Source organism: Drosophila virilis, chromosome 4 (assembly GCF_030788295.1).
Source record: "Drosophila virilis strain 15010-1051.87 chromosome 4, Dvir_AGI_RSII-ME, whole genome shotgun sequence".
Lineage (NCBI taxonomy): Eukaryota > Metazoa > Arthropoda > Insecta > Diptera > Drosophilidae > Drosophila > Drosophila virilis.
In genome coordinates this window covers 20,032,806-20,060,379 of record NC_091546.1, presented here as the reverse complement: position 1 = coordinate 20,060,379, position 27,574 = coordinate 20,032,806, and the positions used below count along the sequence as shown (strand labels likewise).

Genomic DNA, 27,574 nt, shown 5'->3' with positions numbered 1-27,574 from the left:
ATTTTACAATATCTTTTTTTTTCGAATAGATATTTCATTTTCTTAAATTTTAAGCGACGCGCCACTTACGCGACATTCACGTTAGTTGGCAGCACAGAGAGTGTTTGCAGTGGGCTGGCAGCCCACTCGGAGAGAGCAATGTGCGCCGTTTTGCAACACAGACAGCTGACAACAGTGTTGAGCGGTTAAGTGATTTTTATTTTTAGCGCACAAAGAGACACGTTGAGAGCAATATAAACACAAGCTATTATAAAATAATGCAATTAAAATGGTGTAGATGTAATTAATTAGCACATGTATTCATAATTCATGTACAAATTTATTTTGGAAATTTTTGGAAAATAAATATCGTGACTCTTCATTCGTTACGTGCGATAGCTTGTGCCAGCTCTAACAAGTCACGTAAATATCGTTCTCCTTTATTGAAAATCGGTTCGTTCGTGTGCAACAAAACGTATTTTTAAATGGAAAAACAAATGAATTAATTGCTAAGACTAATGAAAAACGCAAAACAAAAACCATGCTTGATATGTGCATAAAATGTAAGTGTTAAATCAAAGGAAAACTGGGTGAAAAATGTTTGTGAAAATTTTCAATTTTCTGCCCGAGCAATGGTGCTCCGCTGGACGGAGAGAGCGCAAGAGAGCAGAAAAATCAATAAAAATTGTCGTAGCAGCGCGATTGACACGAGCAAAACAAAGAGCGCGCAACGAAAGCGCGTGGAATGGGCCAAACGCGAAAAAAGAGCAACCGTTGGTTTCAGTTGCAACTCATGCCCCAAATGCGTTGGCAGCAGCAGGTTGTGAACGGTAGCAAAAAGCGAAAAAGAGTGCCAAGCAAAAGTAAACGGCAAACAGCTGTTACAGTTATTGTTTGTGCAATAAGTGTAAATATTTGTTGTTGTTTTTTTTTTGATTTATTGAAAAGCTGCCAAAGCAGCAGCATTTAGTTCACTTAACCCCATTGAACTGGCAACAAAGCGCTTCGCCCACGCTTAAGCATTTACACACACACACACACACACAGAATCACAGACAGTTCAAACACAGAGGCGAACGTTCGTTCGCACGTTCGTTCACTTTGATGGGCGCGTCGTGTATAAACATTCCGCCTTAAAAAACAATGAATTTTGAAAAGCAAAAACAACAACAACAACTACGATAACAATTGTGGAAGACAACTTGCCAAGCTCTCTCGGTGAATCACAGCCAACGGAGTCGTTAATTAATGCGGCTGCGACTGTTCGCACCAAAGCAATAGAATGTAGAATGTCAAGTGGACGCTGGATGATGTGATTATATTTCAGCCGCTTAAGTAATTCAATTTGTTTTGCGCATTTGCAGTTTGAGCACCAGCAGCAGCAGCAGCAGCACCAGCAGCAGCGAAATCAACAACAACAGCTATGAACGTTATGCGAAAGCTGCGCGGCGCTGCCAGCGCTGGCAGCGGCAGCGCATCGAGCAGCAGCAGCAGCAGCAATGCCAGCCCCAGCGCCAGTGCGGCGAATGGACGCACCGGCGAGGAAGCACTGCTGGATGCACGCATACAAATGAGCCTGGCCACACTGAAAAAGCTCTTCAACGAGTACACGCATCCCAAGGAGCCGCTCAGCGAAAACGAACGGGATGGCAAGCTCTATGAGATGCTGCCACTATTTTGCAAGGTTTGTGGAATTTACTGAAATATTTAAATATATATATTTTTTTTAATGTCAACTAATTATTTTGCTGTTTTTATGCCTTCGCAGGTGTTTAGCAGCAGCCCTGCTAACGATATGAGCGAAAAATTCTGGGACGTGGTTGCCTTCTGTCAACAGGTGTCCCGCCTGATGGTCAGCGAGATACGTAAACGTGCATCGAATCAAAGCACAGAGGCTGCCTCCATAGCGATTGTCAAGTTTCTCGAGGTGGAAACAACGGAGGATACCAGCAGCGGTTGGCTGCTGCTGGCCACACTGAATCTCTTGGCCAATGGCGATGTCTCGCTCATACAGGTTAGCTTGAAGTTCAGATGTAAAAGTATCTTTTATACACAACCGGACTCTATGATCTGGAGCTTTAAGTTCCAGAAGCAAGCTTAACATGCATGCACATCCCAATTGATTTGCATGTCCTTTTTGAAGTAACCCGATAAAGTACATATATTCGAAATCAGTAACAACAGTCGAGTCGATGTAGTCATAGTCTCAGTCATAGCTTCCAAATACATATATGCTAAAGAGCTTCATATTAGGAACAATCGGACGGAAATGAGGTTTTCTTATGCAGATATATGCCTACAAGGGCATTTAATATTCGGCGTGTCAAAGATAGCCTTTCTTTCATTGATATATTTGTCTCCTAGAGATATTCATATGTGCATATATACGAATACGAAACTATAGATATTTTTATGAGTGTATAGGAGAGATATTAAAGTGACCTCTATACTTATCATTCGTTTGCTGGCCTCACTTGAATGTCAATGATTTAAGAACTTTATAGCTTTATATATGTATATTTGCACTATAATCGCTGCTGTATTTTGTATCTTATATTTCATATACTAGATGTAGCTAGGACTGTATTCAAGTGCATATATATATATATATATCTGGTACGGTTTATTAAAAAAAAACAGTGTATCCTACAGGTCAGATATTTCTCAAATTCTTTAGTCGTTTGTATAAAATTGTAATAGTCTGAGGAAAACAAAAATATAATCCTTGAGCTATTCGTAATGTATCAATAGAACAAAAAGCTCAGGATCCATCCTAGTCTTAAGGCACATGATATAAGGTTTAACTCCCTGTTCAAATACCCCTCCTTTTAGGTGATGACAGCTGCATCGGTGCCCTCAACTTTAGTCAAGTGTTTGTATTTGTTCTTCGATCTGCCCCAAGTGGAGGACGATGAGCCGCCGGCTGAAGGTGCCAGTGCCAGTGATTTTAATGCTCATGAGCGTCGCACATTATTGCAAAAGGTTTTTGTGCAGCTGCTCGTGAAACTGTGCTCCTATCCATATCCAGCCGAGGAGCTGGCTCGCATGGATGATCTAACGCTATTGTTTTCCGCCATCACCTCACCCTGCCCCATGCAAAATATTGTGTGGCGCAAGAACGCAGCCGAAATACTGACCACCATCTCGAGGCACGGTTTAACCGATGCCGTTGTTACCTATATACATTGTAAGTGTATATATATATATATATATATATATGTTAAATGAAGCTAAACTTAACTAATTATTTATACTCTATCGTACAACTCTAGCCAAAGGCTGCATGGCGTTGTGCGTGGACAACATGCAACGTTTGACATTTGGCAATCCGCTGGAAATAGTCGAAATGTTTGTCACCGTCTTTTGCTTCCTCAAGGATTCTAGTCAAGTATCCCAGATACTAATGGACGACTTTCGCGCCTCCCAAGGCTACGTGTTTCTAAGTGACTTTTTGCTCAAGTAAGTGAATTAATTTAAATCATAATATCCTGTAATCTACAACCCAAGATGCTCGACAGATTCGACAATGCGCGCAGTCAAACATTGGAAATCCAGGCAGCTATACGCAACCTGGTATTGATGATCTCATCGCTGTGCATGTGCGGCTTTTATGAGCTCCGGCCGCCGGCAGCGCAATTCAATACGGCCTTTAAGCTACAGAATTTCCAGCTGCCGCAAGCCAGCTCACGTGAGACGTGCGTACGGAATGTGTATGCATTCCAGGTGCTGCAGACGGTATTTCTGAGATCGACAACACCTGCACTGTGTTGCACCATCTTGGACGCCATTTCGCGTGTTTATCACTCGGAGAATGCAAATTATTTCATACTCGAATCGGAGCACACGCTGAGCAGCTTTGCGGAGCGCATACACCAAAAGAGTCCACAAATACAGGAGAAATTCTATGATCTGCTCGAGTTTATAGTCTTTCAGTTGAACTTTGTGCCCTGCAAGGAGCTGATCAGCTTATCGCTGCTGCTCAAGCACAATCAATCGACGTCCTGCAGCATCCTATGCCTGAAGACGCTGCTCAACATTCTGCGCCACAACAGCGTCTTCAAGGATGTCTATCGCGAGGTGGGCATACTGGAGATCCTTGTCAGCTGCCTGAATCGATATGCAGATCACGTGCGACAAATTACCAACGGTGACGATTCGCTTGTCGTGCAGCCAGGCGCTGAGGAGCAGGAGGATCTGCTCGATACACTGGGCAAACATGTGCTGGAGGCACTCACAATGCTGCTGGGCGGCGGTGCCAGCAACAATGCGCAACTATTTCGCGAATATGGCGGTGCCAAGTGCGTCCATGAGCTGGTCAAGTATAAGCATTGCCGTCCCCAGGCGCTGGGCATCGTTCGGGAGCTGATACTCTCCGCTGGTGGAGATGATGACATGCTCTATATCCTGTCACTGATGCACAGCATCAGTCCACATCAGGTGGAATTTAAAATCCAGATACTAAACATGCTGTTGGGCTGCCTCAAGGATTCGCATCGCACACGCACCGTGTTCCGCAAGGTAGGCGGCTTTGTCTATCTGACCAGCGTGTTTGTCTCGCTGGATGGCAGCATGGCACAGCCACAGCCGGATATTGCCCAACAGGATCTCATTTTGCTGCTGCAGATCGTCTGCCAGACGCTGGCCACTGCCATGCGTTTCGAGCCCGCAAATGCTAAGTTCTTTCACCAGGAGATCTGCAATAGTTCGCTGTGCGACACATTGCGTCTGCTTGGCTGTTTTGGCAGCGGCACAATACTGCAGGACTTTACGGGCAGCTATGAGCCGCAACAGACGCTATTAAAGTACTACCATGACGTATTCAGCGGCGACATACTGAGCTTCAGGTGAGTCTTCTTCAGCTTTGTGTTAGGACACACAAAAATTTAGCTACTATTCCTTGCAGCTTCGACGAGCACATACCCAGCGCCTTGTCCTACATCTGTGTGGTATTTCGACTCCTCTACAGCATCGCCTTGGACAACTTTGAACCGCCAAATTTGAGCGGAGTGATAACGCTCTTCAGCGAGTCGGCGCCACATACGCGCTCGCCCAGCAAGGAGTTGGCGGCACCAGTGCATCCCAGTCAGTTAAATTTAACACAGCCCGCGCCTGAACCGCGCATTGTGCATCCCGGCGTAGTTATATGCATGCTGCAGCTTTTGCCCGGCGTGCAGCACGATGCGGCACCTGTGCAGGCCATACAGCTGCAAGTGTACCTCAGCGAGATCATCAAGTCGCTGGTGCGTAGCGAGCGCAACCAGCAGATCATGTGCGACCATGGACTGGCCGAGCAGCTGCTTAGGCTGACACGTTGCGCTCTGGCCGAGGAACTGCATCCGTTGCATGTGCCCATGCAGTATATACTGGAACGTCTGGCGGCGCAAGCGCTGCAGCCGACAGAATTGCGTCAATTTCTGCGCCTCGGCGAGCCGCTGTGCTGTGCCGATATTGATCTACAGCAGCCGTATCGACAAGGTGGTCCGGTGCCGTTGACGCGCATCAAGACGCTGGTTTCAATGACAACGCCACGCGATTTTCGTGCCCATGGCTCGAGCACGCTGCCGCCTTTCGTGGAGCTGGACATGTCCGCCGAGGGCTTTGGTTGCCTCTATTTGCCATCGCTGGCACCACAGGCCACAGCCACAGCGGGCGGGACAATTGATGCGAATACGATTGGCGGCATCGGTGCCGGTGATCGCATATTTCCACCGCAAACCGGGCTCAGTTATTCCACATGGTTTTGTGTGGAAAAGTTCTCCGATCCGAAGACAGATCCGCACTGTGTGCGTCTCCTAACTCTTGTGCGCACCATTCACAATCCACGCGAGGAAAATTTAGCATGTTTGTCCATACTGCTCTCGGCTAGAGATAAGGCAATTGTCGTTTCCACACAGGAGACGCTCGTCACGCCCAGAAAAAGTAAGTGCAACAACGAACATGATGACTGACCATTCTGATTTCTCATCATTCTTATCAATGTCTTCATTCTTATCGAATTAGCAAGAATTCTTTTTTATGCAAGCTCTATACACAAACCGACTACCTGATTTAACTGCATAGACTTATACTTTGCTTTGCTTTTGCTATGATATCAGTTACTATTTATAGATGTTTATCGGTGAACCGCAAAATAAATTGAATTCCGAAAGAAATCACAAGAATTCACGGCTCTAGTCTAAGCCCAAGCATATCGTATCCGCTTCTTATGCCCTGATAAAAACTTTAGCTACAAATGGGGTATATAACAATTTCACTCTTGTTCATCCTCAACCGCCAAGTCTTCTGAGAGAGATATGTCACTATCAGATTAACTTTTTAGACTATCACAACGACAAAACAACTTTTTATGCTCAAAAAATGGGTGGAAAGCTAATAGGCCACTTTTTAAGCAACTTTTAGCCTGGCCAAGCCGAACATCAATTAGGTCTTTTAAATATGTATACAAATCTTGCATAGGTTAAAAATAATTGCATACCTGCTCTGAATTGTATCCGTGGTTTGGGAACCTTCTTTAAAAAGATTTTTCGCTGCCCAATTTGCTTTTATAATTTCACTTGGATATCCACTTTGCTTACAGGCATTGGCGACTGGGAACCGGAGGGTTCGGATGATGGCATTGCTCGTATCTGGTGCCCAGATCTGTTGCACGAAGGTCAATGGCACAATCTGGTTGTGGTGCTTAATCGAGCCGTGCTTAAGAACTCCAGTCTTTCGCTCTACCTGGACGGTGTGCCCATGCATACGCAAAAGCTGCACTATATAGCCCAGCATCCAGGCGCGGGTAGCGTCAATCTGACATCGGCCACGCAAATCTTTGGCTACATTGGCACACCGCCCATTTGGCGTCGTTATTCGCGCCTGTGCTGGAAACAGGGCGTCTGCCATCTGCTGGAGGATGTGCTCACACAGCAGACGGTGCAGACCATCTATCAGCTGGGACCACACTATATGGGCTCGCTGCAAGCGCCACAGCTAGGTAAGCAGGCGGAACCACTGGCGCCGCTGGTGCCGGAAGATCGTGTGCTGCTCGGCCTGAACGCGAAGGCTGTGTCCAAGCTGACGCTCGTCAAGATACGCAAGGTGTACAGTCGGGCGGATAACAAGAGCATTGCCAAGCAGCTAAATATGAATTCCCATGAGAATGCCACGCCCATCAAGTGAGTATTCCCATGACGAATGCTTTCAAGACTATTCACAATTTCTTTTCTGTTTCTTTTATAGAATCCTTCACAATTCGGCTGGTCATTTGGCCGGTGCGGGTCGCTCTCTGGGCGGCGTTGTTGTTGGCTATTTGGGTGTGCGCGTCTTTAGTCCGCATCCGGTTTCGGCCATGATTGACACCGTCGGCGGCTGCAATGTGCTGCTGGGCATCATTGCCATGGCCCAGGATGTGGAGTCGCTATACGCGGGCGTCAAGGCGTTGACCTGTGTGGTGCGCAGCAATCGTGCCGCACAGGCAGAAATGGATCGGAAGCGTTGCTATCAGACGCTGGGCATGTTCTTCAAAAAGAAGAAACACTTGTTGAACTCGCACATTCTGCACCTGACCTTTGGCCTGGTGGGCACCGTTAACAGCGGGCACGACACGTCGGCCATACCGAATGTGACCGCATTTCAGGATCTGCTGTGCGATCTAGAGATTTGGCATAATGCACCAAATGGGCTATTGCGTTCGCTGCTGGAGCACTTGCTGGAGCTGGTGGTGGAGTCCAATGAGAAGAAGCAGAATGTGAAGATTATGCGGGACTTGCAGTTGCTGGTCAAATTGCTGCACATCATCACAAGCATTCAGGATCATTCGACGCGTGAGATTCTTTTCAATCTGCTCGAAACGCTGCTGGGTGGCCAGCCTAGGCACACGGATCTGTTGCTCTTTGGCCAGTATGTGGCCGCCAAATTGCCGCGTCTGCAGGACTCGCACGTAGAGCGTGCTGTGCTGTTGCCCAGCATGAAGCCGCCTGCTGAGGATCAGGATGGTGTCGCTCAGAATATTTATTTGCGCAATCGCTGCCTCTCGCTATTGCACGGCCTGCTCTTTACACCGCGCAACACTGTCAACTATGTCATTTGCGATGACATTTCCAAGACGCTCGGCATGGACTGGCTGCTGCTCTTCATGCAGCCACATGTTCACTTCACCACGGTCATTATAGCAGTGCGCATCCTGGTCGTTGTCTGCGCCAATGAGAGTTTTCTAGTTCGTTTCCGGGATGCCACACACAATGGCGGCTATTTACGTTTCACCGAAATGGTTTCGCAGCGCAAAATGCTCGGCCTGGGCGCCCAGCAGCTCAATCAACGTCCCAGCAATGGCACCGGCACTGTCATCGTGGCCACGCCCCAAAATACTATACAGCATTTGCCCACACAAATTGCGGGCGAGGTGCGCACGGCGGCTTTAAATATACCTGGTGAGTAGAGAAATCAAGCATAAGCACTTTAAGATTTTTTTTAGATGAAGACTAGCTTTAACTATAATTATATTAATTTTTAAAAATTTTTAATTCCAAGACCCACAAATTCTTATTTATTTTTATTGGAATAAGATTAAGATATAGATTTTTCAAAAGCCTAGAGAAGTAGATATTGGAAACTGCAAAGTTGATAACTTGTAGAAACATTATTTTATCAGCTTATTTATTCATTAATTTTATTTATTTATGCAGGTTTCCAGTTGCTTGAGTGGCTAATGCAACATCATTTGGACGTGCCGGAGTTGTATTTCCTGGTGACCGCATTGATAATGGGCCAGCCAGTCAAGGTGCTGGCCACCGAGCATACGAAATTCGATTTGGATCGTGTCTGGTCATTCCTCTGGGGTGCCCCAGTCTCGGCCAATACGCAGCTGCCCAAGCTGAACGTCTGCCCCGAGGGCGTCTGTGTGCTGCTGGCCATGGTGCGTGCTATTGTTCATGGCGGCGAGTGCGCTGCCTGGCTGCATAGTCATCCGGAGACGATTATCCAGCTGCTGTTTAGCCTCTATCAGAATCTCAGCGATTTTACGCCAGTCATGATGGCCGGGGATGTGGTCACCTCGCTGGTTGCGGTGCTCTTTCCGCAGGTTTCACGTTCTGGCGACTCGGAGCCAAATAGTGGCACCTCCACGCCCACCGACGGCACCGGCAGTAGCAGCTTTGTGCTGCCAGCGCCAGAAACTCTCCACGCGGCCGTGGACAATCAGCCAAAGCTAACAGCGCATCCGGTGCGCAAGTGCGTTATAGACTTTTTACGCGTAATCGTTGTGGATTCGCTGGGATTGAACATGCATGGCAAGAGCACACCGGTCATTGATCTTGTGCTGGATGCGGCACCGGAAACAGCGGAACTGCCACTGCAGGTGCAATACCAGACGCAGATCATCATTGCCCTGATGGATCATCTGTTGGCCGCCGATGTGCTGGTGGGTGAGCAGGCGGCGTTGCCATTGGTTCCGCTGCTCCAGAGCCACACTCAGCACATTGCACCCAATGTGTTCTATTTGACGGCGCGCATAGTGGACAAATTGTGGCAGGGCTGCCTCACGAGGAATCCCCACGAAATATTTGACTTTATTATCAAGCTGATTGGACAGGCCAAGCGCAGATCCTCTTCACTATCGCTGGAGCAACTGCATCACTCACTAAACCGCAGCATTCTCTTTTTGCTTTCACGTCCCACCGACGACTCCATAGCCGAACAGATGAGCGTCCTGGAGGCGCTGCACAAAATCATTCAGCATCGTTTGCTTATCTTTGGCGCCGGCAATCACGAACTGGAATTCATTGGCTGTCTCACCTATTGCCTAATGCAGCTGACCGCCGACATGAAGATCATTTTGGAGCCGGCCACAAGCCGCAACACCACCTGGCATGTGAATCCACAGACGGAGACAACAGAGCCCAAAGATGAGGATCTCAATCAGTTGCAGGTAAGTTGGAAGATCAATATCTTTGGGCCTTCTATTAAAAAGCCTCTTCTCAAAGGGTCGAAATCTAATTGTGGGCGCCGCCTTTCGCGTCTGGGAGGAGTTGTATGTGTGCAAGAAGCCCGCCATTGAGGAAGTATTTAAGATATCGCTCAGCCCACCACCCGCCAACTCAAAGGCGCCAGATTTGCAGACCACACGCGAGCAGGTCATGGAGTTGGCCTCCAAACTCTGGTTCAATTATGTGGATGCCGAACGCAAAGCCTCATATCGTGTGCCCTGGGAGCTGCATAATCAAATCCAATCCAAGATACAAAAGGTCACCGGCGGCTTGACGCGTCTGGCCAGTCGCAGCAAGGTGAAGAAGGATGAGCTGGTGCGCACCAGGTCGAATATGAGCCGGGAATCGGCCTACGAGTGTACAGGGATTCACGTGCAGCTGATTAAAGATCTGCTGGAGCTGCGCACCAAGCAATACCAGCAAATGCTGCAGCACACACAGCGCTATGTTTACCAGGATTGGGTGCAATCTGAAACGGAGCTAACGCGGGAACGCGGCCTGTGGGGTCCGGCGGGCTCTTGTACACTGGACAAGTGGGTAATGGACACGACAGAAGGACCTCATCGCATGCGGAAAAAGACAATGCGCAATGAGCTATTCTATTTGCACTATCCATATCGGCCCGAGCTGGAGCTAGCCGATAATCGGCAGCTCAAGTATAAGGTGGCCTCCAGTTTGGATAGCAAAATCTATTTTCTGCATGGCCAGCAACAGCCGCGCATCTTGGCCGAAGCCGAGCAGCATGCCATGCAGCAGCAATCCTCACTGGAGGCGGCACATCCGCATCGGCTGGAGGCAAGCAGCTCAACATCGACGCCACCGCCGCCTATTTCGCCCAAATTGCTAGCACACGGTGCAGCATATCCGCAGGATTCGCTGGATGGCAATGCCCCGGAGGATGATGAAGAGGAAGAGGATACCTCAATGACCAGCGACAACGAAACGTTTTTGCGTTTGCTCGAGGAACAGGAGAAGATCAGCTTCATGTTTCGCTGTGCACGCGTCCAGGGCCTCGACACCTTCGAGGGCCTGCTGCTGTTCGGCAAGGAGCATTGCTATATTGTGGACGGCTTCACGCTGCTGAAGAACAGAGAGATACGCGACATTGACACGCTGCCACCGGGTGCCTATGAGCCCATCATACCCAACTCAGGTGGTCAGACGTCGTCGACATCGCGCGCTGTTAGCCACAAGCTGAGGCAGTGCTCCAAGTTCGCCTATGAGGAGATACGGGAGGTGCACAAGCGTCGCTATCTGCTGCAGCCGATTGCATTGGAGGTCTTCTCCGAGGATGGCCGCAATTATTTGCTCAGCTTTCCGCGCAAGGTGCGCAACAAGGTGAACCAACGATTTTTGGCCTTGGCCACCGCTCTCAATGATAATGCCCAGCAATCCGTGGCTGGACAGAAGCGTACGGCCAGCGTGGAGCAAACGTCGGGTCTGTTTAGCGGTTTGATTGGTGAAACGTCGGTTACCCAGCGCTGGGTACGTGGCGAGATCTCAAACTTTCAGTATCTGATGCATTTGAATACGCTCGCCGGACGCAGCTACAACGATCTCATGCAGTATCCAGTATTTCCCTGGATACTGGCCGATTACGATTCGGAGGAGTTGGACTTTACGAATCCCAAAACATTCCGTGACTTTTCGCGTCCCATGGGCGCACAGTCGGATGAGCGCTTGGAGCAGTTCCAGAAGCGCTTCAAGGAATGGGACGATCCGCATGGCGAAACCCCGCCCTATCACTATGGCACACATTATAGCTCGGCCATGATTGTGTGCTCGTATCTGGTGCGATTGGAGCCCTTCGCGCAGCCGTTCCTCAAGCTGCAAGGCGGACACTTCGATTTGGCGGATCGCATGTTCCACAGCATCAAGGAGGCCTGGCTATCGGCCTCCAAGCTGAATATGGCTGATGTCAAGGAGCTAATACCCGAGTTCTTCTATTTGCCCGAATTCCTTAGCAACTTTAACAACTTTGATCTGGGCACCAAGCAAAATGGTGAAACCTTGAACCATGTCATATTACCACCTTGGGCCAAACAGGATCCCAGAGAGTTTATACGGCTGCATCGTAGTGCTTTGGAATGCGATTATGTTAGCCAAAATTTGCATTTGGTAAGTCGAAATGAATCTTGCTCCATTATTATAACAAAACAAAAGAAAACCTTGAAAATCGCTTGAATCAATGAAAGTCGCAAGGAAGGGCAAACAGATGTAATCCAAACAGACTGAACTTTTAAAAAAATGCACAGTTAAACCTAAGCCGTTAACATAGCACATAAGCAATATTATTAACCGAAACTTTACTCTTTGCAAACATTTCAAAATATTCTTGCAGTGGATCGATCTGATCTTTGGCTGTAAGCAGCAAGGACCGACCGCTGTGGATGCCGTCAATGTGTTCCATCATCTCTTCTATGAGGGCAATGTGGATATTTACAAGTAAGAGTTTAAGAGCTGCAGCATGAGCGGATCTATTAAACGATATTAAATCTTGTAGCATTGATGATCCACTTAAAAAGAATGCCACCATTGGCTTTATCAACAACTTTGGCCAGATACCAAAACAGCTGTTCAGGAAGGCGCATCCAGCCAAGAAAATGGCCAACTCTCGACACTCGGCACTGATCGATCCCACGGCTCTGATACAGGGCAACAGCACAGTGCTGCAAACCGATCGTCTGTTCTTCCACAATCTGGACAATCTGAAGCCCAGCCTACAGCCCATCAAGGAGCTCAAGGGTCCAGTGGGCCAAATACTGCAACCCGACAAAACGGTATTTGCTGTGGAGCAGAACAAGGTGATGATGCCGCCATCGTATACCAAATACATTGCCTGGGGCTTTGCCGATCATTCGCTGCGCGTGGGCCTCTACGATACGGATCGTGCTTCCTTTGTGTCCGAAGCGGCGGCCCAGAACTCCGGCGAGATACTGACTTGCGCCTGCCCTAATGCCAAAATGATTGTCACCGCCGGCACCAGTTCAGTGGTGACCATATGGAAATTCGATGCGAATCGGAAGAGTCTCAGCGTGAAGCAACAATTGCATGGCCACACGGATGCGGTGACCTGTCTGGCGGCCAGTGCTGCCTACAATGTCATTGTCTCCGGCTCACGCGATGGCACCGCAATCGTCTGGGACATGTCTCGATTTATATTCGTGCGCCAATTGCGCGGACACGCGGGCGTTGTGTCCGCTGTGGCCATTAACGAGCTGACCGGCGAAATTGCCACCTGCTCGGCCACCTGGCTGCACGTGTGGTCGATCAATGGCGATGCCCTGGCTATGGTCAACACGTGTGTGGGCAGCGCCGATCGCATGCAGCAAATACTTTGTGTTGCCTTCTCACAAATTCGTGAATGGGATCAGCAAAATGTGGTCATGACGGGCTCCACAGATGGTGTTGTCCGGGTGGGTGACAAAGTCAATATATACCTTATACAGCTTAAACAATCTTATTTTTCTAGATGTGGTCACTGGAGCACATCCAAGTGCCCATTGATCGCAAGCTCAAGCGCGGCGTGGAAGTCAACTCGCAGGACAAACCCGACGCTGGCTCCGTCGATGATACCAACAATAAGTCGACCAAAATGAACATTTTCAAGCAAATGAAGAGCCTCTCTCAGCCGGAACCGGAGCATGGTTAGTTTATCACAACCATCAACTCCATTCAAAAATATCAATTAAAACTTAAACACACTTTACAGAGATTGTGAAATCCGCCTCAGAGAGCAGCATTTCAGAGGCCTCACAGCACAGCAATGAGTCCAGCAAATCTGCGGAAGCAACTGCCAAAGTGGAACCCTCGACTGAGCGTAGAAAGAGCTCCATAAGTGGGGCGAAATCGTTGCATGAAATGAAATCGGCCACGGTGGAGGGTCCCAGCAGCAGCAGCACAGAGCACAAAACGAATGAGGGTGAGGGCAAAAGTGTTGCTATTTATGTGATTAATATATATATATATATATATAAATATCAGACTATTATATATGAATGTATACATTGATGAGTGTTAGCAGTCGAATCGATATAGCTGTATCTGAATATAGTTTTATCATCACAAAACTCTGCAATATTCAAGGGTATTTACTCTTCGGCATGCCGAACAGACTCTTTTATTCTTGTTCATACTTTCTAATATTGAGTTTTTGTTGTTCACAGAGGAGCACAACATTCGACCTAGCAAATCCGATACCAGTTTAACGGACGGCTTCGTTCTGCTGGACAACGACAGATATCGTGGCGAGCAGGCGCTTCGTAAAGGTGCTTAAACTCAATTTCTTAACATTTTTTCCCATCAAATCCAAACGCTTGGCACTTACACAAATTTTACCTATAATTCTTCCTAGGCTTTAAATGGCAACGTCAATTAATGTTCAGATCAAAGCTAACCATGCATACGGCCTATGATCGCAAAGATAATGCCGAACCGGCTAGCATAACAGCTCTGACGGTATCCAAAGATCATAAAATACTATATGTGGGTAAGTGTGCCAGCGAAAGATTGAACCAAAATATAAATGATACTGATCATCATTAAAACTTGCATATATTACAGGGGATACACGTGGTCGCATTTTCTCATGGAGCGTTACGGAGCAGCCGGGTCGTGGCGTAGCCGATCATTGGCTAAAGGATGAGGTTGCCGATCAGTGTGTCAAATGTCATGTGAAGTAAGTTGAGCTCAGCTCATTAATAGTTTAGCATTCCATATATTTTAACTGGCAGAGGGAGGTATCTAAGATCTCACAATGATCTGAGACGTTTAGCTTTATTGTGATCATATTTCATATTACCAAGCGCAGATCATGGTGTATTCCAAATAATCCAAAATAAAATGTTGTCTGTTTTTTTTGTGTATTCTCACAAATTTTAAGAGTTAGAGATACACAGCATTTTGTATTTAGGTACAATACGGGACATAGATTCTCATCTATCGCAATTTTAGCTAAGGAAATGTTTAAATGTTTTGATATATATCTCATTCCTATTCAGATTTACACTGTATGAACGGAAGCATCATTGCCGCAACTGTGGCCAGGTCTTTTGCAACAAGTGCAGTCGCTTCGAGTCGGAAATATCGCGTTTGCGCATTCTGAAGCCTGTAAGGGTATGCCAGGCCTGCTATAGTCAGCTGCGCACGAATTCGCTGGACAATTAATTAACAATTAACGAATTGTAATAACCGGAGTTTACTTTATACCTTACACTACCGTAACTGTTAAAAGACGTTAGGGGCATTCTTTTAAATACTACTACTACTTATTTATTTATATTGTATAATTGTATATTAATTTTTAATATATTTAACCAAAAACAAAAAAAAAAACGATGTGTTGCGCTAAAAACAACCAAAGGCTGTTATTATATGATTTTAAATATGTTTTTTTAATTATACAAAAAGAAAAGTGTTGCAATATTATTTGATATCTAATTTATACTATTTATTATACACCGAATAAAACAATATAAATATTGCTTATACGCCACAATCATTGACAATTTGTAGTAAAGTAATTAAATTGTGTAATTATATAAATTAAAACAAAAAAAAAAATTTAGTGTGTGTGAATTTTTGTGCATGTACTAAAGCTGCTTAGCGATGCGACCAGCGCACAATAAATATTGTTATTTAAAGAAACCTTAATAAATATAATTGTATAGGGAATGTATGTAGTATCAGAGTACACACACACATAGAACCCAAATCAATAATTAGCTAACCAAATAATGCAAACAAGCACCGCCAGTTATATCAATTACAAAAGTGAACTTTAAACAATTTTCTAGTAAATATATAATCGAACCAAACAAATTTGGAGACAGCATTTTACTGGGCAAACAGAACACCTAATTAGCACACACAACACTCGAACCTCACACTAAATATTTGTACACATATACAACAAAGTGAATGAAATAAATAAAAATAAAAAAAAGAAACTACTTAGGCCGAGTATTAAATAAAAGACACTTTCGAACGAATTAAAACAATTAACTTAAAAGCAATGATAAATGTTGATGTATTAAATGGGTCCGTAATTTAAAGCAATATTGAAAATTGCAAATTAACTAAATGAAATCTTTAAAAAAAAATACGCTAAAGTCCTATCAAAAATGTAGTAAACATTAATTTATGCTGTCGAATGTTTTTCATTTCCAATTCTTAATTATTTATCTTAATACCATTTTCAACTTTCTAAACTATCGAATTTTTGATTTCATAAGTAGAAAACTTTCTCTTTGCTTTTCTTTATGATTTCAAGAATTTATGACAGTTAAATCTAAACTAAAATCTTTGTATATATATAAAAGATAAATAACGAAGCAAACAATAAATAATATTTAGCTGAAACAAAGTTTAGATAAATAAAATGGTCGTAGTGGTAAATAAAAAGATATTCGGTATTTTGTAGAGCATCTACATGTTGCATTGATAATAATTTACAAATATAATATACATGTGACAGCTATATACAAAAACTATTCAATTAAAACAATATAAACTCCCCAATTCTTGCATGGGAGACCGAAAACAATTAAGTACATTTTCGAAAAGACTTGAAGCACGAAATAGGAAAAGGAAAAATCAGCACATTCTACAACTAAAGACACACATTTCAAGAACTATCCAAAGACTAAAACCGAAATTCTAACATTTCAAAGAAAGAGCATCAAGAACAATTATACGAACGAAGGAACTCTAGCCAATTAAGTCCAACTCAAAAAAACACCATAGCAAAAAGAAAACACACGAAAAAAACGAACCCAAAAAATTCTTATAAACCATATAAAAACAAATATATATATATATATATATATACATATATTAATTGTTAGTTCGTGTCGTAAGAACATATGCGAAAAAGCAAAATACGATTTAATAAAATGAATAATGTTAAAAAAAAAACACTTGTTTTAATTCAGGCTTAAGTTTGAAATGTGAGAGCAAATTTGAATATATGGCTGTGATGAACGCTTTGTAACAAAAAATTACCTTTTAGATAGAGATGAATGCCTTTTATAGTAGTTGGAGCTTGTTGTTGCAAAGCTTTACAATACTCCATTGAGTAATAAAGAGATGGAGTATTGTAAAGCTTTGCAACAACAAGCTTTGCAATACTCTCAGTCTCTCTTCTTTTTTTTTTGTTCAAGCTCAAATTGCGCCATTTTTTGCAGAAAAAACAATTTGACCCCACGCATTAAATATTTTGAGTATGAACCGATATATTGATACATTTATATTAAATGAAACATTATTAACAAATACACGCGGCACAACATAACTGCAAATAATACAAGCTAATTAAAAAAATGAAAACGATTTTACACACACAAGACTCGCCCGCTTCATTAGGCAGACACGCACAGACTACATTAACTTCATAGGCTGGCGTCTGCGCTTAGCCGGCAATAACCAGAGAGCGCACTAGAGCACAAAAATGCTCTCTCATTGCATAAGCGCTCTTTCACTTATAACAGGATCAAAAGCACAAAGTCTATTGCGTGCACGATTGACAGGGCCGAATACTGATCATGCTTTAACACCGCTCGTTTACACTCAGAATATGGGCGCCATGTTGGTTTTATTTTTCTGCAATTGCATGCCTCTTATTTATTGAAGAACATGAAGTGTGGATTAACGTAAAGCAAAACAAGCCCAACAAGCACAATAAATATGCAATTAACACCAGCTTATTAAAAAATGAAAAAATCACACGCATGCGCAAAAGATTTGACTAGCCAACAGAGAAGACGCGCACAGACTAAATTGCCGCGTTCTACTAAGCAGGCAACTAGGCCATGCTGACATACGCAGTGCAAACTGTTATACAACTCTGGTGCTCTCTTCATATATAATGCTCGCTCCTTTCATTAAAGCTCTCGTACAAGAACGGAATCAAAAGTCACTAGACGCACGCAGAGCTCTGAAATTCCCGTCAATTTCCCAAAAATATAACAGTCGTAGCAGGAGTTTTGTTGTTGTATCTTTCTCCAAGAAGAGGACCATCTATAATATTTATTTGTGTGGTGTCATGCCTTCAATGTAACACATTGTATAAAAAATAATACCATCCGGTGGGAGAGGTGTTAGTAATTCGCGATTCTGGAATCAATTGATTGAAATCACGCGCCGATTTGCCGGATATGGAAGCGTCATGCTCTTTATTGCTGACGTCCATTGTTAACATGCCAAGACGGCTGCCCGGCGTTCCTATCACGCATGCAATAACCACCGGGACAGCAATTGCCACCAGGGCAACATGACGATTGGCCCGATCCATCCATGCGGGGACAGTTACCATTCAAGCAGTTAAAGCAGGAGCCATTTCCAAAACCGAACTGGCTGGGAGTTTTAAAAGGCGTATTTCCATCCATAGTCACTTAGTGCTAGATTTGGCGGCAAAAAATCTGATAAAGTCAGACGACGAATTATGGTTATTGCTCACCTGTTTTGATTTTGTCTCACAAGCCGGCAAATCAGTGCGTTATTTTTCAGGAAGACAAAATAACAAAACAAAAAAAAAAACTTTTGTGTTTAAAGACAACACTTCTGATTTGTTTAAGGTGTTCGAAATGAATGAGCCATAAAGCTATAAAATTCTCTACGTTTAGTCGAGAGAGGATGACAGCAATTCGTACGCTTGCTGTATTTCGAATTATTTTCGAACAATTTTCGAACTGAGGGCAGAGCGCATGCGCTATAACTGACAAAGTGGTGAGTTTTTCTGTTAAAGAGGCGTGGCCAAATGGCACACGCACACAATGAAAACCGTGCAGGGTCGCTGGCAAAGTGGAGCGAGCGGAGGTCTGGGAGTTTTGGGGCATAGAAAAAATGCGACTTCTTGATGCCGCAAATTTGGCATGTGTATGTGTGTGAGTGTGTATGTGTGTGAGTGTGTATGTGTGTGTGTGGCACGACCTGGGCTGACGGCAGGAGGCAGTAGGCAGGAGGTGGGCCAGCTGGTAGCAGAGTCTGAGTTAGGTAGTTAACGCAAACGTTGGCAAATGACTTTGCATTCTGACTGGTTAATATAACCACAGGATTGTATCGAAGCGACGGCTCTACTCTCATATGTGTGCGTGCGTGTGAGTGTACAGGTTGGGTGAGTCCATGGAGAGCCGGATGGGACTATATAACCACAGGCAACTAAATGGGCTGTGTAATAGCCGCCGCGCTGAGGTCCAGTCGCTTGTGCTGAACTCCGATTTACAAGACTCCACCCACAAAACGTAATCATATATAAGACGTTGTCCGCTAAGCCGGCTCCTGCCTACCCATAATACTCTCTCTCTCTCTATATATATATGACTAGTTATGTATATATACATGTGTGTGTGTGTGTGTGTGTGTGTGTGTGTGTGTGTGCAACCAATACACAATGTCACAAAAGTCATTTCAATTTAGATGCGAGTCAGTAAATCAACCCCTATCAACATACCAACAACAACCAGCCAGTGCCAGCCCAGAAAACGCCATTGCGAATTTCTCGACGCATACACGTACATAATAATCTCACTCACACACATACACACACACACACATACAGCAACACACATAGAAGTAAATGCATGCGTATATCGTGCATATGGCATTTCCTATCCCCAATAGCATACGCTACCTAGACCTTAGTGGGACTATACAACTTTTCTAAGTGGAGCATTATTTTGCAGACTCTGAAGTTTTAAGAGATATTGTTCTTATATTTAAAAGACATAAAAAATACCTAAAAAGGATAAAATTGTAAAAAAAAATGTTTAATGTTATCATAGATATTATTTTTATCATTTATATTATTATCAATATTATTATTATTCCTATATTTTGTATTATCTTTATTATTTTTATTATTATTATAACGTGTATTATAATTAAGTGTTTCTTTATCATTTTTATTATAATTATTTCCATCATTATTCTTGTTCTTCTTCTTTTATTATTATTTTTATTATTATTATTATCATTATTAAGTCTGTTATTATTTTTATTATTATTCTTATTATTATAATTACTATCATTATTATAATTCTTTTGAATATAGAACTTAAATGATTGAGGTCAATAAGTCCTGGTCAACCCTGTATGCCCCACTTTGTAGCGCCCTTACTGCTGAGATCCTGACTTTAGAACTAATAATCCGACAGCCTACAAGCGCAGGACGAACCAACCAAAAAAAAAAAAGGAAAACAGAAGAAAAACGAAAAAAGAAGAAGCCAGCGAGGCATCAGCCCGAAGAGCAGAAACAGCATCAGCAGCAGAAGTGACGACGCCTCTGCTGGCAAAGATATTTACTGAGGCACAGATACACAGGCAGCGTGTAGGAAAGAGCAGCATATACCGAGAGCAGGACAGCAGATATTATTACCAATACACAGGCAGTAGCGACGACGTCAACGCAAGCGACGACGACGACATCGTCGACGGCCTCGTTCCGTTGCTAGCTTTTCATCATTCTTGACATTTTGTGGTGAATTGTCGAAAGCCACAAGATATGTCGCAGTGTGCGTGGCCGGGACGCACATTAGTGTGTGTGTGTGTGTGTGTGCGCACAGAAAAAAAAAAAAAAGAAGGAAAATGGTGGACGGCAGGAAGTCTCCTCATTTGCTGTAATCGCATCAAGCGGCAGGCACAGAAAAAAGGGCGTTTTCCGGTTGGCTGCCCGCCTGTCCTGTCCTGCCCTGTCCTGTCCTGTCCTGCACCGTGTGCAATGCCCACTCGCAGGGGATGAAATGTAACATTTTGTAGCTTTTCGTAAATTTTCGACTTTTTCGTCGACGTTTTGGTTTTTCGCTGCCATCGTTCGCATCGCCTCGCCTCGCCTCGCATCGCATCGCGTCGCATCGCGCTGCGCTTTACCATTTTCATTTTCCTCATTCGGTTTCGGGGTTTTTTTTTTCACGCCCGATATTTTTCATATATCCCGCGACGCCCCGCACGGCTGTGGCTTTGTGTAGCATCACGAAACGGGGGTGTGTGGGTGGCCGAGGCGGTTGGCTGCTGCTGCTGCTGCTGCTGCCTTTGGCTTTGCGTCCTGCGTCCTCTGTCAAATTGACTGCAAAAAAGGACCTCTCCTTTGGCAGCTTCACTTTCGTAATTGGCGGTCTCTGCTCTGCTCTGTTCTGCTCTGCTCAGTTCTGGCTACGGCTCTGACTCTGGCTCTGGCACCGGTTCAGCTTCTGCTTCTGTTTCTGTTTCTGCTCCGTTTCGCTGCTGGCTGCGGCATTCACAGTTGGTCCGTCAGCCAAAACGATCCGCATCCGGTCCGCAGCAGCGTTGTCGTCGTCGTCGTCGCCGTCGTCGTCCTTTGCGTCGGCAAACGTAACCCAACATTTTTGGCGTGCGTTGGTCAAAAGTTGTTTTCGTGTTTCTCAAAGTGCTAATTGTTAACCCGCCTAATTCCGAACTGAAAATTGACTCAAACGCAGTCAATTAATTCGAGTGTTATACCCAGTTATTATAAACTTAAGCACGCTGGATACATTAAGCTTTAAATATTTCCATCAACGGAAAATGGGCACAGGTAAACAATGGGAAAAGTCATTATTTCATCAATCCGTCGGGAATTTCTTCAAATCTAGCAAAGCAGTCTGCCCAAGCAGACTTTTCTATAGCAAAAATATTACATAATCACAAGCCGTCGGCAAAATTAAGGGTTTTAAAAGTGTAAAACTTTTTTGAAATTGAATCTGGCGCAGTTAATTAAATATTTTAGGATATAGAAGCCAAAAAAAAATTAAATAAATACAATTTCTTATTGACATAGCTTAAAGTGTGAAAAAACTGTTTATATTATTTAACCAAAAGCCGTCAAAAAATTGTTTATGAAAAAAGTGAGAGAGATTAGAAAAAATTAAATTATATATTTTTTAAACTGTTAACTTCTTATCATGAGTATTGAATGAAGTTTAAATAAATACTATGTCAATATTCAAAACAAATATAACTAAAAGAAAAGTATTGCAAAAAAATAACATGTTAAGGCAATTTTAGAGTTTGTTTTGTTGTCTCAAAGTATAACTTGTTGTAAGATTAACTAATTAAAATATTTATGATTAAAGAAGGCCAACTTAAACAATTATATAAAATGATCAATATACTAGGGAAATTTATTATTGAACTATATTGAACCAGAATTGATAAGCAAGCTTGAATCTTGTTAATATGATTAAAGCATATAAATACTTTAAAGAAATAATATAAAATACATTATGTTTAATACGTTCAGTTTATTATTAATATAAATAGAATATTTATGTTGTTTTCGATGACCTTAATGTATATATAATGTATATAATGTTTGAGGTCCGGGCTTCAATTTATTAAAATATAAATAAAATTATTTTGTTTTTAAATAAATTTATTAATATGTTAAAATATAAATACAATTTTGTTTAAATGCATTGCAATATTATTATTTCTATTTGTTAAAACAAATTTGTTTTGTTTATATTTTAATAAATTAAACTTCAGCTTGCGAACCAGCTTATAAAATATTTAAAAAATGGAAGGATTCAACAATTAATTGATATCAGTAATAAAATGTTGTTGATATTAATTATTTTGTTTATATATATGATTTTTTTTTTAATAAAAAATGCTATTCTATTTCAAATTAATAATTATTATTTTAAATTCTTTTGTTATGCACTTAATAGTTTTCAAAAACAGAATATTTCCATTCATATTTTACAAAATATTTGTATTTAGCTTTAAACACATTTTTTTTTAAAGTGCATTTATATAAAAGCTATACATTACTGGGATTTTAGACTGCACAGTTAACACCCTTACCATTGCCATAACTTTGATATGCCCAATTCGCAATTCCCACGCCCAAACAATTAAAATCCCACGTCTGCCCACATCCCAAAGTCGGCAGCCCTTTTAGCCTATCAAAACAATGCCGAGATTTCCATACCAGTCAAAAAGCATATTGTATCAGTTAAAACTTAGATATAACCCGCTCACAGAAGGACACACACTAGCCGAAAGTTGACGCAACAAAAAAAAAAAAAAACACAGAAGCACGAAATGCCATGGCATAAATAAACAAAAATATTTAAAATCAACAATAAAAATGTTTAAAAAAGAAAACATAGCGCAAAGGATCACGCTCATTTGATATAGATTTTAATACAACCCTTAGGGGCCAGGGCGACAGCCAGGGCCATGGACAGGGGCAGGGGCAGGGGCAGTGGCAGGGCCAGTGACTGGGAGACGGGCACGCACAGCCACTCGAGAGGTGTTAACACGCTGCGGACAATTGCCGATGCGCAGGGTGTGAAAATTGGCAACACGCGTCGCAACCAAAATGCGGCTGGAGGCAACCACCCAGAGCAGACCAGGCCAGACCAGAGCCCAACCAAAACCCAACCAACAGTTGACAATATGTCAAATGTCACAGAACAAAGGGCCCAACAAAGGGAAACAATCGAAAACGGGCGCGTTTTATTTTGACAAGTGCCGAGTGTTCAACTTAATTTGTGAAGTGTGCCGGACCAAAAGGGCTGTAGCCATATAACTGGCATTATGTGCTAGCTTTGTGCAATTTTCACTTGCTAATCCGCGGCACACACACACACACACTAGCATACAGTTGGCAAATATACGGCAACAGTGCCGCAAAGTGTGCAACAACTTTTGTGCGTGCTGCACTGTGTTTGCCTAACGGAAGCTTTGAGGCCGAGGCTTAGCTCTTAAATATAAGTTAAATATGCGTTAATGTTGCCAATATCCACTAAAAATACAACTTCACTTCACTTTCATCAATATAAAGCAGATGTGACTGCCTATACAAAAGCTAATCTTTATGAAATTGTCAGAGCTTCAAAAAAAGCGCTAAAAATTACCTTTAAAAATGTACCTTACTTTACCTTATAATCCGTCATGCATGCTGCATTTATATATTATTTGTGAATAATTCAATGAATTTCATATATTCACAGCTGGCGATCGTCTGCTGGACATACCCTGTAAGGTATGCGGCGATCGCAGTTCGGGCAAACATTATGGCATCTACAGCTGCGATGGTAAGTCGCATCCATCCCAACTATGATATGATAATTGATGTTAATATATATATATATATATATATAGGCTGCTCGGGTTTCTTCAAGCGTAGCATTCATCGCAATCGGATTTACACCTGCAAGGCCACAGGTGATCTCAAGGGTCGCTGTCCTGTGGACAAAACCCATCGGAATCAATGCCGCGCCTGCCGCCTAGCGAAATGCTTTCAATCGGCCATGAATAAGGACGGTAAGTAATGTGGTGCGGTGGGGGGGGAGGGAGGCTATTTTCTGGCCGCAAGTCTTTGTTTTACTTGGAAAATTCATTTAATTATGCAGCAAATTAGCTGGGGCTGCTTTGCCAACAACGGCAACAAGACCAGGCATAAATTACATTAAACTCAAAAACCCAAAATGCCGCAGGCTTTTGGGTGCCGCTCACTTTTGGCCAGAGTCTGAAGGACTCTCGACTTACTCTGGCTGCGGCCTCATGGAGTGTGTGTGTTCCTTCTCCTTTTTGTTGTAATTGTCATTAAGCTGATTATAAATTATGCGAACGTCCCCGCTGCCTCCCCTCTTAGCAGAAGCCACACAATTGAAATTGCGACACTTGATTTTTGTACGACACTTTTTGTGTACCGCATAAATTATGTAGACGCGACTTTGATTTGCTATAAGGTCGAAAGGAAGGGGCTATATTGATTTGATTCGACAATTGGCTGATGGAAGCTGTTTTTATTTGAAAATGTATTTGCAGTAGCTACTTGACCTTTATATATTCAAACTGAAGTACACATTTTTACTAAAGCTCTCTTTGGTTTAGGTATTTGATCGTCGAACTGACAAGCGAGAAGTCGCTGGCTCGTATTCAAGTGCAGACATAATGTATATTTTTTAACTTTAATTAGAAATACTATCAAAATTAAATATTATATATGTCTATATATTCATAAAGAATATATCCAGCGTTGATTCAATCAACTGATCTGGGTCTAAGCTCAGCAGCAGAGCGACGCAGAGATAAGTTTTCTTTGAAACTGGGAACCATCCCGACTCATTTAGGCTTTGCCTTCTGGTCGTTAAAATCTCTGACTTCTCGATATACGATAATAAACAAATGCTTCTACATAAAGGTTCTTAAACGAAGTAAACTACCTTTCTGCTTTTATTATCTGATAATAGATATGTACGTTAGCTCGAATTTGTATTGAGTCACTAAATGATTTGCATATTACTAAACGTGTATGTCCAAACTTTATTTGGCCAATACAATTGACCAAGCTTTACATGCGCACCACACCAAACGAAGACCCGCCCAACAATACAAAACAAAAACAACCCAATCGAATCGAACTCTCGACTCAACAACTCCATGCAACAATGGTAGCTTTAAAGCTCTTAAGCCAACATTAAATGTAGCATAAAAACACATAACAACGGCAGCGGCTGACAATGAAAGCAATATACAAACATCTATGGCTACAAACATCTATTGCTATATAGCTATAGCTATGACTGTATGGCAACAGCTCTATGGCTACAATTTACCATTTAGCATCAACCATTGATGGGTTCACTGCACAGGACAGCAACAGCAACAGCAACAACAACAACAGCAGCCAGCCAGGGGGGAGAACAGCGTGAGAATTGTTGCAGATTTTCTCACACGCAATTCGCCTTCGGGGGGGAGTCGATTGACAATGTGCACTTAATAGCGGATTACATGCATTATCCCATCGCTTCAAAATGCGACTAAAATGTATTGACAATCAAATGATGATACCAAAACTCAGACGTCAAAGCGCAGCTCGGGCGAAACAAGGGGCCCAAAAGATTTCACTGAAACGAACCAGAAGCAAAGTTAGTTTACCAAGCTGCAGGCGGTTTGGGGGCGATTTGGGCGGCCTGTGGAGCTGATTCACGCTTTATAGTTAACGCCCTCTGAACGTGGCCCAACAACAACAGTCATGCGCTCGCTAGGTGACAACAATAGCAAAACAGGCAAAAGCACAACAGCAAAAAAAGAAACAGGCAACAAGCTCGAAAAGCCAAAGATTAGATACCCTTACACTTTGAACAACACGAAAAACGGAAACACTTAAGTCAAACTAAAAGCCAATGTGGGAATATAGAAACCATCTCTTTTGCAAATATAATAAGATCAAAGAAAGTCTTAAAAGTTATATTAGCTATAACTCTAAAATAATATTAATGAGAAAACAGTTTAAAATATATTTCAAATTAAGCGCTACATGGAAAAATATTGAAAAATATACTATTCTAAATGTTTCAAGCTTAAACTGCTAAGTTTCTGGGTAAAGCAATAAGAAATATTGTCGCATGTTGCATGATGAAGCCAACAAACCCAATGTTTAGAGCATGCGAGTGGTGTGCCCAGGACATGTGTATGTACTTTTGCTTTGTGCATTTTCTTAGTTTGCCGCTGGAAAGCCTCATGTTAGCTGCCTTTTTGGGGTTTTTCTTGGCTGGTTGCCGTAAATAAACAATAAACATACACCCACACACACACACACACACACACCCACACACACACACACATACAGATAGCGACACCAACAACTGAGAGAGCTCGCACTTCCCTTTGCCCAGCGTCAGGATGTGCCCCAAACAAAGTGCTTTTGTTGTTTAGAGCAAAAAGCAAAAAAGCCACAAAAATCGTTCAAGGCACGTTTGTGTTACATTTTTCGGGCCAACATAAGAATAGTTGTATATCCTCTACTTTTCCTTTGTCTTTCTGGGAGGAGGTGTGGCAGAGCTTGGGTTCCTGTGGTTAGCCATTTTCAGTTGGTCGGCATTTTGTTTAGCTACAGTTGAACCATATTATTGTTGTATGATTTCTCGATGTTGGCCCATAAGGCTAATTAGTAGAGTTGCCAGTGTTGGCAAGCGGTAAAGTGTAGTGTTACACAACTCCAGCGTTTGTTATAACCTCAACTTCTGCTTTGGCAAATAAGTTATTATGGGAAAATATGACAAACAGCGCACATTTCATTTTCTTTTTTTCTTTTGCTAGCCCTGCCCCTAACCCCTGCCGCCTGCCCACTGCCTTATAAATGTTGGCCGCTTTGTATGCTAATATCTTTGGCCAGGGTACAGGAAACAAGAAGAGGAAAGGCGAAGAGAAAAAAAGGCGACACGGCGAGTGCTTCCCTTAACAAATTATGTTGCCACTTGTCACATTTAATGGTATTTGCATTTGTATACCAACAAAGTGTCAGCATCATCATCACGCATAGTGCCCCCCCCCCCCCCTTTCACTCTCCACATTTTTTCCCAACCATTTGCCAGCTTCATTCTATTGCCAGCTCCAGCTTCTGGAGCGCCTTAGATTCTTATATATTTCTTTACAAATATTTACGCGGCATTTTAAGCGGATTTTTCATTTTGAGTGATTTGTGTCGCTTTTCCAAATCCCATTCGCATAAGAAAAAAAAACCGAGCAACAAAATGTCCTTTTCGGTACGTCCACTTTTCTGAGTGTGGAATGGTAGAGGGTGGGGTTAAGAGCAGGGGGCGTGTGCCTGCGCATATTTAGGTCTTTATCCTTGCTGGCTGCGTGATGAGCTGAAAAGTGAGCTCTAATGATGGCATTTG

The 27,574-nt window shown here is 43.1% G+C and overlaps 2 protein-coding genes and 1 long non-coding RNA gene across 3 annotated transcripts in view; 2 read left to right on the top strand and 1 right to left on the bottom strand.

The window, feature by feature from the left end:
* The first annotated feature begins 398 nt into the window (after positions 1–398).
* Positions 399–15,892, top strand: bchs (WD repeat and FYVE domain containing 3 bchs). The gene is made up of 19 exons (XM_015172684.3): positions 399–542; positions 1,344–1,663; positions 1,748–1,993; positions 2,812–3,166; positions 3,252–3,438; positions 3,498–4,823; positions 4,883–5,898; positions 6,557–7,136; positions 7,201–8,390; positions 8,646–9,886; positions 9,942–12,062; positions 12,286–12,389; positions 12,448–13,360; positions 13,417–13,591; positions 13,657–13,866; positions 14,111–14,212; positions 14,299–14,433; positions 14,508–14,622; positions 14,945–15,892. Exons 2-19 carry the CDS (start codon positions 1,403–1,405, stop codon positions 15,108–15,110), a joined length of 10,443 nt encoding a protein of 3,480 aa, XP_015028170.1. The 5' UTR covers positions 399–542; positions 1,344–1,402; the 3' UTR covers positions 15,111–15,892.
* A 2,032-nt stretch (positions 15,893–17,924) lies between these two features.
* LOC26531480 (uncharacterized) lies at positions 17,925–18,581 on the bottom strand. The gene is made up of 2 exons (XR_001450129.3): positions 18,400–18,581; positions 17,925–18,340 (listed from the first exon to the last, which is right to left on the bottom strand). It is a non-coding gene; the product is annotated as an uncharacterized lncRNA (long non-coding RNA).
* A 4,539-nt stretch (positions 18,582–23,120) lies between these two features.
* The window catches only part of dsf (nuclear receptor dissatisfaction), a 13,085-nt gene continuing 8,631 nt past the window's right edge, over positions 23,121–27,574 (top strand). Inside the window, exons 1-3 of the mRNA XM_070208946.1 lie at positions 23,121–23,229; positions 23,897–23,980; positions 24,048–24,209. Coding sequence (XP_070065047.1) covers positions 23,121–23,229; positions 23,897–23,980; positions 24,048–24,209 — 355 coding nt within the window. The remainder of the gene's footprint in view (positions 23,230–23,896; positions 23,981–24,047; positions 24,210–27,574) is intronic.